This window comes from Misgurnus anguillicaudatus, chromosome 25, assembly GCF_027580225.2.
Source record: "Misgurnus anguillicaudatus chromosome 25, ASM2758022v2, whole genome shotgun sequence".
NCBI lineage: Eukaryota > Metazoa > Chordata > Actinopteri > Cypriniformes > Cobitidae > Misgurnus > Misgurnus anguillicaudatus.
Window position 1 is genome coordinate 17714244 of NC_073361.2, and position 13905 is coordinate 17728148.

General features: G+C 42.6%; 1 protein-coding gene across 3 annotated transcripts in view; it reads left to right on the top strand.

Annotated features, from left to right (window-relative positions):
- The window catches only part of neto1l (neuropilin (NRP) and tolloid (TLL)-like 1, like), a 118254-nt gene that overhangs the window by 78906 nt on the left and 25443 nt on the right, over positions 1–13905 (top strand). For all 3 annotated transcript variants that reach the window (XM_055183043.2, XM_055183045.2, XM_055183044.2), the window contains exons 5-6: positions 12317–12358; positions 12463–12590. In XM_055183043.2, coding sequence (XP_055039018.1) covers positions 12317–12358; positions 12463–12590 — 170 coding nt within the window. The remainder of the gene's footprint in view (positions 1–12316; positions 12359–12462; positions 12591–13905) is intronic.

Below are 13905 nucleotides of genomic sequence, written 5' to 3' on the forward strand. Positions count from 1 at the left end.
TTGAACTGATAGAGAAAGAGAGCAAGATAGCTACAGGTGATAGACACAACCAAACAAGGATGTGTTTTATTTACATGATTCTTTTGTAGGTAAAGTTGAGGGGAAGTCAGTAGGGATAGAACATTAGGGTAATATTCCCATTCATACTTTTAATTGCACATTATTCAAGCTGTGATATTTTAGAGATTTTGATGCTTGCCTCTGTTACAGTATATTCTACTAGGTTATAAACTTAACACAGCTGCATGTTTCATCTCCTCGCAGACTTCATTGAAGATATTCGTGGAAAAAATATAATAGAAATATTGATTCATGCTATGAGAAGAGAATATCAATACAGTACAGAGATGTAAAATACAGTTGAGATGTATTTTGAAATATCACATATGCCCCATTCCTAATGCAAACTGAACCACTATACAAAACATCTTTACTTGTCTGAGGATTCATGCTTTCAAAGGTGAACAGAGCGACTGGATTCGGTTTGAAGACACTGAGTGAAAGTGAGAGGCTCATTCTGAATGCAAATGGCAGAACCCAGGTCCTATTTCCACACTGTTTCTTCCTTTGATCAGACATCTCATCTTCATTCTGCAAGTGAATATCATTAGCTCTCTCTCTCTCTCTCTCTCTCTCTCTCTCTCTCTCTCTCTCTCTCTTTCTCTCTAAAAAAAGCCAAAAATGCATTGCATGGGTCAAAATTATAAAAAAAAATTATGCCAAAAATCGTCTCGGTTACGGATGTAACCCTCGTTCCCTGAAGGAGGGAACGGAGACGTCACGTCGTGACCGACGAACTGGGAACTCGCTTAGAGAGACCAATCTGCTTCGAATACTACAAAAAACGCCAATGAACTTGGCATTGAGATATTTGCATAATGCTGGCGCCGCCCCGCCAGGTGCGTATATAAGGCGCACGTGCAAATAAGGAAATCAGCTTCTGTTCGCTGAGAAAGCCGGAAGGTGACCGGCCTAAACAGCAGGTGGCAGCACCTGTGGCGACGGGACGTGACGTCTCCGTTCCCTCCTTCAGGGAACGAGGGTTACATCCGTAACCGAGACGTTCCCTTTCAGTCGGTCACTACGACGTCACGTCGTGACCGACGAACTGGGAATCCCTACCAAAACGCCACTAGGGGCTGACCTCTTCCAGTGTCTGCGTAAAGCCCTCCGGTTCCACTTAAGGATAAGGAGAATTAGGTTTTAAGGCAGAAGGCCGGGCACTAGATGTTCCTTTAACCCACAGTAGTGCCAGCGACTGGGAAGCGCCCTATCTGAGCGGTATAGGGACGCTGCGGAAGCCACCGCCCCGTTAAGGGCTATTGGTGGGCGAAAGTCAACCGTAGTTGAGGTCTAAATGACAGCCGTGGCTGTGTAAGCAAAGCAGTGCTCTGCTAAGGGAAACGTGGGCTAGTAGGATTAACCCCACGGAATAATACTCACAAAGGAACCCGTTGGGACGCAATGTGGGGCCCTGGCCAAACACGTAGGTTCGTAAGAATACAACTAGTGAAAGGCTGACAGCCAATGCTCCGCAACAAAGGCTGTCAAGGCAGTGGAGGGAGCAAATCAAACCATTACGCATTTTTGCTCTGTTAGCCTTCCATACTGAAAACTCAATTTGGAGCCTCAGTCGGAGGCTGCAAGCCGACTTGCGAGTCTGCTCTCCGTGCCTTCCCTGGTGAGGAAAGAACACGAGAGGATACAGGCTCGATACGAACATTGTAAAATCTAATGAACGTATTAGGTGTCGCCCAACCCGCAGCTCTACAAATGTCTGTCAGCGAGGAACCACGAGCTAATGCCCAAGATGAGGCAACACTCCGAGTGGAGTGCGCTCTCAAATTAAGGGGCAAGGAATGCCCTGCAAATTGTAAGCCAGGGCGATAGTATCAACTATCCAATGAGACATCCTCTGCTTAGTGACAGCTTTCCCTTTCTGCTGGCCACCATAACAAACAAAGAGCTGGTCTGAGGTCCTGAAGCTTTGCGTGCGGACCACGTAGAATCGCAGTGCGCGTACGGGGCACAACAAAGCCTCGGTTGGGTTTGCCTGCTCCAAAGGCAACACTTGCAAGCTCACCACCTTATCTCTGAAGGGAGTGGTGGGAACTTTGGGCACGTAGCCTGGTCTGGGTCTTCAGTGAGACAGCAGGACCAAAAACTAAAGGCACGAATCGTCAACAGAGAATGCATGTAAATCTCCTACTCTCTTCATGGAGGCCAATGCTAGCAGGGTCAGAGTTTTCATTGATAAAAACTTAGACTCGCACACTGCAAAGGCTAAATCGGAGACCTGAAGGCTTCAGCACCATGGACAGGTCTCAGGAAAAAAGAGGGAGGGCGCGAGGGGTTTAGCCTGCGAGCGCCTCTTTAAAATGTAATAATTAAATCATGCTGGCCAACTGATCTGCCGTAGATAAGTGAGTGATGAGCAGAAATAGCGGCGATATCAATTTTAATGGCGGAGGGACAGCCTACCATCTAACCCATGTTAAAGATATAAAGCATAATGTTAAAGGGCATTCTCTGGGTCCTCGCGTTGCGAAGAGCACCGGGTGACGAGAAGGTTTCATTAAGCGCGTAAGCCCGTCTTGTGGACGGTGCTCGGACCGCGTCGATGGTGTTAGATACCGCTTGCGATAAATCACCTAAACCTTGCGCGCGCTCAACGACCGTACATGGATATCCACAGGTCGGGGCGCAAGTGCCAAATGTGCCCCTTCCTAAGAAAGAAAGTCCTTCCTCAGGGGAATCCGCCAGGGAGGGCTGTCGCGAGGAGCATTAACTATGAAAACCAATTCTTGGTCGTCCAGTACGGACGATTAATAAAAGGCTCTCCTCGTCCTGCCTGACTTTGCACAGTGTCTGCGCAATAAAGCTCACTGGAAGGAATGCGTATTTACGCACCCCCCGCGGTCAGCTGTGTGCCAACGCATCCACGCCGAGGCTGCCCTCGGTTAGTGAATAAAATAGGCGACAGTGGGTATCGTCCGGCGACGCAAACAAATCTATCTACGCACAACCGAACTTCTTCCAAATTAGCTGGACCGTCTGGGGGTGGAGTCGCCATTCGCCGGGGGCGCAGCTCGGAAGCGCGTACCGCTGTATTGAGCGATCCCGGGATGTAAATGGCACGAAGGGACCTCAGATGCTTCTGACTCCAAAGGAGGAGATGACGAGCGAGATGCGACAGGTGACGAGAGCGCAAAACCGCCTTAACGGTAAATAACGCAACAGTCGCAAAGTTATCGGTGTCGACAAATACATCCTTCCCTCGCATCTCCATAGCGGAGCGTACAAGTCCCAGATATACAGCGCACCGCTCGCGGCAGTTGGGGTGCTATGCACACCCCAGACTGCAGGCCCGTCATACGTGGCTGAACATCCCGTGCTTAGGGCATCGCATGCTACAGAATGCCAGGAGACCCCTCAGAGGCATATCTTGCTATCAGAAATGCTGGGTCTACTACGGGGAAATTTAAATGACACGCAGGTGTAGTGTTTACACAATGTATGCCGGTGCGCCACGCTCTCCTCGAGACTCGATCGTAAAGCCAACGCTGAAGCGGTCTCATATGACGCAGCTCGAACAGTGTCACGGCTGCAGCATGCTGTCATATGTCCAGGAGCTTCTGAAATTGTATCAGAGGGACCGCGTACTTCCCTCGAATTAAACCGAGGCAAGTCAGAACTGACTATTTGCGCGCTCTTGTAAAACACGCCAATTAGTTGATCGAGTCTAATTCCATACTGAGAAAAAGGATCCTCTGCACGGGGCAAAGTTGCTCTTTCCCAGTCGACCTGATGACTTAAACGAGCGAGATGCCGAAGCATTAACTCTCTGTGTTCGCGCACGTCTGCCAATAACGGGCTATTTATAAGTCAACGTAAATAAAGCAGAATGCGAACAACGCTCTCTCTCTGATATTTTAATGCCGTGACTAACACTTTCATGGAGACACGGAGAGAGAGAGACAGCTCGAATGGTGTACTTAATATTAATATGCCCACCCCACGACGCAGAGCGAAAAAACGGTCTAAGGCGAGGGGAGATGGACACAAAAGTACACGTCTTACAGGTCTAAAGCTGCAACCGATCTGAATATTGAAATACGAGCCTCGGCGTTATCATCCAAAAAGACCACCTCCGTAGAGCCGGGCGTAAATCAAATCGATCGTAACCCACCGCGTATTTCGGGTACTATGAGATAAAGGCTGGAAAACCCTATCATCATATCATCATCTCGGTAAGAGGGACCGGCTCGATAATCCTTCGCCAGCAGGACATCGACTTATGCACGCAGTACATGTGCATCGGATACTTTCACTATAGTGAAACGAAAGCCCGAGAATTTCGGGGTTGTGCCGGTAATTGTATTTCGTAACCGAGGCGGATCGTGCGTAAAACCCAACGAAACGGGCTGGGAACTGAAGCCAAGCACCCAGGCACCGTACGAGGAGAATTAACGACACTACCAAAGTACCCGCGGTGGGGCAGCGAAGCGAGACAGGTGAGACTGCCGGTGCGTCTGCCGTGACAGCATAAGCATCACAGTATGTGTGTGTGTGACACTGACCTGAGCCCGCTGAGGGAAACGGTCGTCCGGTCTCCTCAGCTGAGGACGCAGACACCGAAGGGGTTGCTGGTGATCCGGTCTCCTGAGTGGAGGGCTCGGACTCCTCAGAACACCCGCTGGCGATAGAGGAGAGGTAGGGTGAGCTGGTGTGTGCCCGCTCACGGCTCTCTCGATCCTCTGGAGACCTGGAGAGGGAAGAGGAATGCACTCTATGTGTGGTTAAGTGGGTACCGGCTAAAAGCCGGTGGAACATATGCAAACCAAGAATTTTCCACCCGACCCTCTATCGGGGGAAGGAGCGAATCACCGTCTCCTGAAGAGTGATCCTCTGCCAATCCGGGTCGCCCGCTTACTGGCCACTTAAACTCCCGATTTCACGGGAAGCGGCTAAGCGGGCGGGGCGAGCTGCTGACGACCGGTTCCACCGCGCTGCCGAGATGGGGTCCGAGGAGGGGAACGAAGGTGGTCGCCGCAGCACGCCGACGGCGAGAGGCAGACTGAGGAGCCGGCGTGGTGGTTTTTACCAAGGGCAGCTCTCCTTCGCCGGGCATGACCTAAGAGATCGCCTCAGTCTGCGCAGTGGAGCTGTACGACTCCACGGCCTCGCCGAAGAGGCCGGTCTGTGAGACAGGAGCATTCAAGAAGTTGTTCTCGCCTGCGTCCGTCAGCCAGACACAGCCAAAGGTGGCGATCTTGAACCACTGTGGTGAACATCGCACGACTGAAGGTCGCGGCTTCCCTCGTAAATCCTTGGTGAACCTGTAGCAACGTTATTGCGTGCAGGGCTGAAGCCGCCTCTCCGCATGCCTGACAGACAGCGCCCGTAACCGGACGACTGTCTACAAACACGGGAGGGAAGGGTTGGGTGGTCCCTCCAGGAACGCAGCTGAATCGCAACCCCCCGCTCCACTGAAGGGGTCCCCGCCCTTAGCGGCTCCCCTGGTGAGGGAGATGAGGGGTGAAGCTGAAGCTGAACGACCGGATGGCCGCAAATCACGTCAGCTCTTCGTGCCGTCGGGAAGAAAGGCACAGGAGCAGAGGACTGAGAGGCCCGAGCAGCTCCGAAATACCAATCACGTGGGCAGTACGGTTCGGGCGGAGAGGGGTTAACCTCTCCAACTCTACCGTTTCCGCCGCTCGAGCGGGCACGGCCGCCATCTCCGGAACGACTCCACTTCGGAGGAAATTGGACACCCCTCTGATGCTGCAGAAGTGAACGGGACCAGAAGGAGGTCCAATGGATCGGCAGAAATCGTAGAACACGACTCTGCCGTCTCCACCGGAGCCTCAACCGGCTGAGGATGAAAGGCCGGTAGGTAGAGGACGTATCCTCCGTCCTACTCAGCGTAGTGATGCGAAGAGCGTCATGCGAGCGCTTGACAGCCGCACCATGGCGGTGTCAGCACTGCAAAGGCGCGGACAGCATTCCCGTAGAAACGTCAGTCGTCTCCGCAATCCAAGAGGGTTATGCTCTCACAGAGAGAACAAAAACTCCCCACGAGCGCAGCCTCAGAGTGCTTGATGCCCAAGCATGAAGACAGCGCTCGTGACCGAAACTGGAACCCTTATACCTCTCACATCCAAGATCGCACGGACGAAAAGCAATCCTGAAAAGGACGCCGATCTCCGAATATACGAGAGAGTGGCTGTCTTTAAAAAGACACAGAGCTCTCACGTATCACTCTTTAGGGAAATCACTCTTTAGGTGCTCAGCTGATGATGCGCACAGGGAAAGGCAACGCACACACTAAACTCAAAACAAAAAATATGCAGAGCAGTGGAATACTGCGAGCGTCCGCTGTGTTAGTACTGCTTGTCAATCAACTTCAGCAACCGTTCCCAGAAGAGCAGAGAGTAGCTTCTCAGTCAGATAAAGCCGGCTTTCGAAGCGAAAAAAGCTGATTTCCTTATTTGCACGTGCGCCTTATATACGCACCTGGCGGGGCGGCGCCAGCATTATGCAAATATCTCAATGCCAAGTTCATTGGCGTTTTTTGTAGTATTCGAAGCAGATTGGTCTCTCTAAGCGAGTTCCCAGTTCGTCGGTCACGACGTGACGTCGTAGTGACCGACTGAAAGGAAACATTAGTATATTATGATTTTTGGGTCTCATTCACTAATAATTGCGTAAGTTTTTTGTATTTATACGCACACTTAAACTTCTTACGAAAACTTTCCGCCTAATTCACAATACGTGCGTACAGACATGAGTTTGATTTTATACTTGTTCTTACGTTAGTGAATTTGCCGTGTTCTACATGAGCGGCCGCGTGCACAACGTTGGTAATTTGCATAAAACACGCCCAAACCAGCTCCATATAAGGGCTTTCCGCAGCGCTGGTTCATAGAAAATTTTAGAGCAGTTTGTCATAGAAGCAAAAGAGCTCCAAAAGAATTCCATGATGTATTTATTATCGGTAAAGTTTTGTTTTGCTTTGCATTTTTTATTTGGGAGGTTTTGCTGTCGCTGGAGGAAGCCAGTGCTCTCCACCGTCCGGAGTAACATTAAAGAAGTATTGGATGCGTTAACAAAATTACATTTAATTGATATGATAGAGACGCGCATCTGTATCTAAAATAAAACAGACATGAGATTAAGTGATTGACGTTTGGACTTCTCATTACATTACATGACGTTTACATTAAGCAGACGCTTTTATATAGAGATTTAAAAAGTGAGGAAGGAAAGCGTGAAGATTTGTCTTTATGCGCATCTTCTTTAGGTGTAGAAAAAGTAGGCTATAATAATGTATAATATAATGTATATTAATATAGATCATGTACAGGGTTTTCAGCAGAAAATTTGTTAGTTAAGGTGGTAGGGTTAGGCAGGGCCGGGTGTATGGCAAGGGGCGGGGCTTATGATGAAAATAAAAATATTTTTATTTAAAACACTCAAATAAAGCTTAATTTTAAAGAAACTATGACATAAAATGAGCACATACTAGATTATTAATGAATTAAATGTTTTTAACAAATACCTCTAACAAATATAGCTGCGTGATGAAGTGAAACTAAAGGGTTAATAAACACAAACTGAACCAGATGTTAAAATTCCCAGCTAACGATTTATCAACTGGTTATCCTCCAGACAGTTGACGGACCATTTCGGCTGTGGCGCGCGTGCACGCTCACGGTGTGAAGCGCGTCTGCGCTATTCTCCGAAATGCACTTGACGGCCTTTTGTGCAGCGAATTTTATTATTATAATAAAATTATAATAATATTTAGGGCTGTCAAAAGATTAATCGTGATTAATCGCATCCAAAATAAAAGTTTGTGTTTAACTAACATATGTGTGTGTACTGTGTGTAAATATTATGTATATATAAATACACACACATTCAGGTATATATTTAAGAAATATTTGCATTTAAATACTGTATATACATTTATATAATTTATATTATATATGAATATAAATATTTTATATGTAAATATAACAAATTTTTCTTAAATATATACATAATTGGGTGTGTTTTTATATATAAATAATAATTATACACCACACACACACATATGTTTAGTTAACACAAACTTTTATTTTGAATGCGATTAATCGTGATTAATCTTTTGACAGCCCTGATAATATTATTATTTTTTTGGAATACCTAGTTAAGGCGGTAGAGTTTCCCAGCTTAGGCGGGTTGCCCGAACTGCAATGTGCTGCTGGAAACCCTGATGTATAATAATATATAATACAGAAAATATTATAAAATATAATCATGTACATTTTAAATATCAACATTATTATAAACATTATAATCATATCATACGTGATTAAAGGTACAAGTGGTTTTATGTTTTCTTGAAATTTTGCGTAAATTTAGAAGACATTTTGATACGAAAGTTTTTGTTAAACCACGATTTGTTCGTGAAAACATCCCTAGCCTACGCACATCTCACGCATACATTTGTGCGTACGCATGCTTAGTGAATGAGGCCCAATGTTCAATAAAGATATTTTGTAAATTTCCTACTGCAAATATATCAAACCTTTATTTTTGTGAATGGATATAGCAAAATTGCGATCAAAATTGGCCAGAAACTTACCTACAAACGTTGTGTTGCTACCCGTTCCTTGGGAATTTCCCATTCAAGTTTGTTTTTTATGTAAAAACGTACAATTTCCCCATTCAGTCTACAAGGTCATACAGTAAGGTCGTAAGCCTGTAAAACACACCTTTTTATTAGTAATATTCGTTGGTAAGGAGTTCATTTGCACTTGGTCTCAACATTTTTATTTTTTTGCAGTCTCAAGTTCCAGATTTTCAGATAATTCTAATTTTCTATTTTTAATGATGTATACATTTCCATTTCAAAAAAATAAATGGTCCAGGGTCACAAATACATCTTGAGTAGCATGTGTAGTGTGTAAAATATTAAGCATGACCTGACTCTTCCTAATATACTACACAGATACACAGAAATTAGCAAATTTATATAAATAATCTTAAAGCTAGCAATGACAGTAGGAAGAGAGCAGACAGTAGCCATGTCAAATAAAATTATAATCGTTTCTGTTGCACGAAACCTTGACTAACATTATAAGTAGACTTCAGATGAAATATGAATAAAGAACATGACCCCTTTAATGTCTGAGTGCTGCATAGCCCGCAGTATAATTTTCCCATGTCCGTGTTAAAAAAAAAAGATTGAATGTGTCATTATAGTGATGGTGGTCCTCTGACAGCTGAATACAGTGATACACAGTGACCCACATAAGTGCTTATAGGTGGGTTGAAATGACATGGACAAACCAGGATTTTTTTGCCAGATCAACCCACAAAACAGTCTGTCTCACCTGTAGGCTAAAGGTAACTGTGATGTACATTTGATTCCCTTATAAACAATAAAGACTGTAGACAGTAGCAGACGGTGTAGACTCATGGGTTAATTTGTTGATGGAACCCCCAATGTCTTTCTTTTTTGTGTTGTTTTAGGTTTTCTGGTTAATATATGGGTGGATGGTGACCAAGACTGCCATAGTAACCAGAAAACCCTTCAAAAGGACCCAAAGTGTGAAATAAATAACTCAACTTGTGTCATATATTTTAAGTGTTTTAAGTGACATTCACTGACATTCATACTTTCTTGTTGCGGTTTGTCACTATTGTTCTCCAATAGTAACAAGTACTGTGTTTGCGTGCATGTGTGTTATATACAAAGTTGGCTTTAATGAGAGTCACGTTTTTAAATGTCATCACTGTTGTCCACAGTGTGAATATCAATGCTCACAATGGGATCACAGAGTGAAATATCAGCCATACTGATTTTAAGCCTTTCTAATCACAGACGTGTGAGGTCAATAAACTGCCCACCTGTTAGTTCTGTATTGCACACTACTGCTTTTGATATCTTGATTTATGATATATTTAGTTATGAAAAAGTACAGAGGTGTACCGAAGGTAGGGACACACGAAAGATGTATAAAGATTTTAGACTGTTTGAAATAGCGTTCTATTTAAAAAGTGTGGTGATGTAAATACAATTCTAAAAACAAGCAATCACTAAGATACTGTTACGTAAGCACCTGATTGGTCATTTGATTTATGGCACACTGTAAATCCTCGGGCTGGGTATCGATTCAGATGTTACAAATCGATTCACTTTCTATTCAAAAGCTATCGATTCGATTTCGATTCTTGATTTAATTTTCAATTTCAGTTCTCGTGTCGGTTTTACACTCGATTCAACTCAATGAATATAGATTTAATACAAATACTATATTAATAAAAAAGAACAGTAAACAGCAGTTTACAAGTGGGTAATTAATAAAAAGAAATTAAAAGCCACAACACTATCGTGGTCGTCTTGCTTCCGAAATCTAAAATGCTTCCATTCCTCTGACTTTTTATGTGAAGGTGGCATCAACGTCGATAAAGCACCTGAAACCACCATTTTAAGCACTGATTGAATAAATGACAGGCTCGCCTCTCGCTCCTTGGTAACATCGCGTAAGGCAAAAAAGAGGGTGACATCTAGTGAAGAAGACTAGTAATTAGATTAACGTTAATCTTACGTTCAATATTTGTGGAAATCAATATGAAAGAAAAAATCGATTCTGCTCTTTGAGAATCGATTTTGAATCAACCATGTTTAAAAAAAAAAAAAGCGATTAATCGAAAAATCTATTTTTTGCTAAGCTCTAGTAAATCCATATTTTTTTACGAAACAAGAAATAGCAGCTTTGGTTCTCAGAAAAACTGAGATGGTTGATGCATAGTATAATTTACTTTGTCTCACAACCCAGTCTCACGGAGTTTTGTATAAATAGCACAAAGTGTGAAAATCATGCAATACATACGCCAAATTCCAATGTATTTATTGGGTTCTCAATGTTTTTGCAATATTTTTACCATTGTCGCTTGGATTTAGGGTTAGAACAACTTTTTGTTACATAAAAATGACATCCTAACCCAAACCCCAATTCTAACCCCATCTCCAAGTGACCATGGCTTAAAAATAGACAAAAAAATGGAGAAACCTGTATATTAAATAACATCCTTGAGCAAATCTCAAATCTAACCCTAAACCCAAGTAAAATGTAAAAAAAACAGAAAAAAAGAGAAACCAATAAATAAAACAACAAAAAAGATGTGCCGTTTAAGTGAATGGGGAAGACTGGCGTATCATATGCAAACCTAATTGGAATTTGGCATATGTATTGCATGATTTTCACACTTCGTGCTATTTATACGCATCTACATGAGACTGGGTAGCACAAAACACCATGATGGTAACACATGTGAAATGACAAAAAATGCTATAAACATTTATTTTACAACTTGTGTAACATAAAGTGTAACATAAACCCCTCTAATGTTTGTAAGTAGTAAAAAGTAGAAGAGGACACATATTCATTTATATAAAATCATCAAATTTGAAGAATCAAGCAGGGAATTGTGGGAATGTCCTTTTACTGTTTATCACTGTGCATTTTAATTTACAGATTTTTTTTTTACAATAATTAACCATAAAATACATGCATGTAAAATCCCGTTGAATATTTTAGATATTTTTTACTATAAAATATATTGTATTTAGCATCTTTTACTTTCAAAAGCCATACATTTTACTTTATTTCATCATAAAACTAAATGTAAGTACAGTTTTAAATCATATATGTCAAGGTTTTTTAGAGTTAGCCAATTAACAGGTTTTTACTGTTGCAGTTTTACTTTTTTCGTTAGAAAATATGTCATGTATTTGTTGTAAAAAAATGACCCATAATAAAAAAGTAGCAATTATTAAACAATAAATTCTGCATGTTGTTGCTATGGTGATTTGACCCGTCTCAAAGGTCTTGATCACCATTTTCTATAAGGTTAAGTACCTTGTTTCACTGATCGTTTCTTGGAAAATGAAATCGTTTTTAATAGTTTTAGGCTTTATTTTTGTTTTTATGAACATAGAGGAGAGACATAGAGAGTAAAAGACAGACTGCTAGGCGAGCAGCCTAATCAAAGTTTATTGAATGCTTCCCGCTTGGTTCACTTTTTAAAGAGGTGCTTTTCAAAGGTTAATACAACTTCACTGTTCCACTCAATTCTGCATTATTTTTAAAGACTTTCCACACATTCATAGAGGCAATAAAACAGTATTGATCAGTACATATTGATTGTTTCATTGAATGGTTTAGTTCATCTAACAGAGTGCAATATTTATGTTTATCAGTCACGGGTGTCATTGTTGTGAAATTGCTGTTTTACATCTTACTTTATTCATTTGTTTCAGATCCTGACTTTAAAGACATAGGAGTCCCCAAACCTCTTCCCTGTGGGTATTGTTCATTATTCTATATGCATTTTCCATATGAATATACAACTAATGGCTTTTACTAGCGGGGTCTCATCTGTTTTCCTCTATCGCCTCTGCTGCAGTTTGTGAATTCGAGATGGGAGGACCGGAAGGCATCATTGAATCACAGCAGATCACCAAAGATGGCAAAGCCTTGCAGACAGAAGCAGTGGACTGCAAGTGGTACATTCGTGCCCCTCCTCGCTCCAAGGTCAGTCCTCCTAATAACATTACTATTATTTCCTATTGCCGTTCCCTTAGCCAGCCTGCCACATTTCTAAAATACGACAGCTTCGGTCTGCCTCCAGCAGCGCAGTAACTGTCTAACTTAGCACTTGGCTTTCTGTTTTGCAGTCGTTTGCATTATGCGGTCATTTTAAAATCATCTCAGGGCGGAATTGTATGCAGTTAGGTGGAATTCTGTTAAATATATGTGAATAAAAATGTGGCAGTTCCTGGGTGTGTGGCATATAGAAAAAATGTATTACTCAAAGATTGCCATTTCATTGCTTAGGACTGAGTTCTAGGTTACATTTATACATTTTGCAGACACTTTTCCCTTAAGTGACTTACAGTGCAGAAAAGCTATACATTTTATCAGTATGTCTGTTCCCTGGGATTAGAACCCATGACCTTTGCTCTGCAAATGCGCTCCCTTTGCCAGACGTTTGATTGACAGGTGACCACCACCAATCATAATGCAGATGTTATGTGCTCCTGTTGCTATTCAAGTTAAATTTGCTGCACACTTTGCGATTTTAAATAGTCCTTCACTGTATGAACATAATCCCAATTAAAAGCCATGTCACACAAGACGACTCTTCTGGAGTTTTACCTCATTGCCACACTGCAGAACTGTCAAAACGGCAGGTAAAATTTGATCGTAAATTTGTTACAGTAATGCTAGCTAGTAATTTCAGTTTTATGACCTGTAGGTTATAGCTTTGATCTTTATTTTGTTTACTTCACTTTCAAATCCTCAATGTATACACTGAAAGCAATTCTGTATGCTTTTGTTTAAATTTAAAGGATTAGTCCATTTTCTTAAAACAAAATCCAGATAATTTACTCACCACCATGTCATCCAAAATGTTGATGTCTTTCTTTGTTCAGTCGAGAAGAAATTATGTTTTTTGAGGAAAACATTGCAGAATTTTTCTCATTTTAATGGACTTTAATGGACCCCAACACTTAACAGTTTTAATGCAGTTTAAATTTGCAGTTTAAAAGGACTCTAAACGATCCCAAACGAGGCATCAGGGTCTTATCCAGCGAAACGATTGTCATTTTTGACTAGAAAAATAAAAAAATATGCACTTTTAAACCACAACTTCTCGTCTTCCTTCATTCAATCGTGTGACGCGCCAGCGTGACCTCGTGTAATACATCTTTACGTCAAGAGGTCACGGATGACATATGCGAAACTACGCCCCAGTGTTTACAAGTGTGGAGAAGGGGGACCGTTCCGACGTTGTTGTATGTGGAATGATACTAATTAATGTCTTTGTGTGAGTTTATTGTTTAAA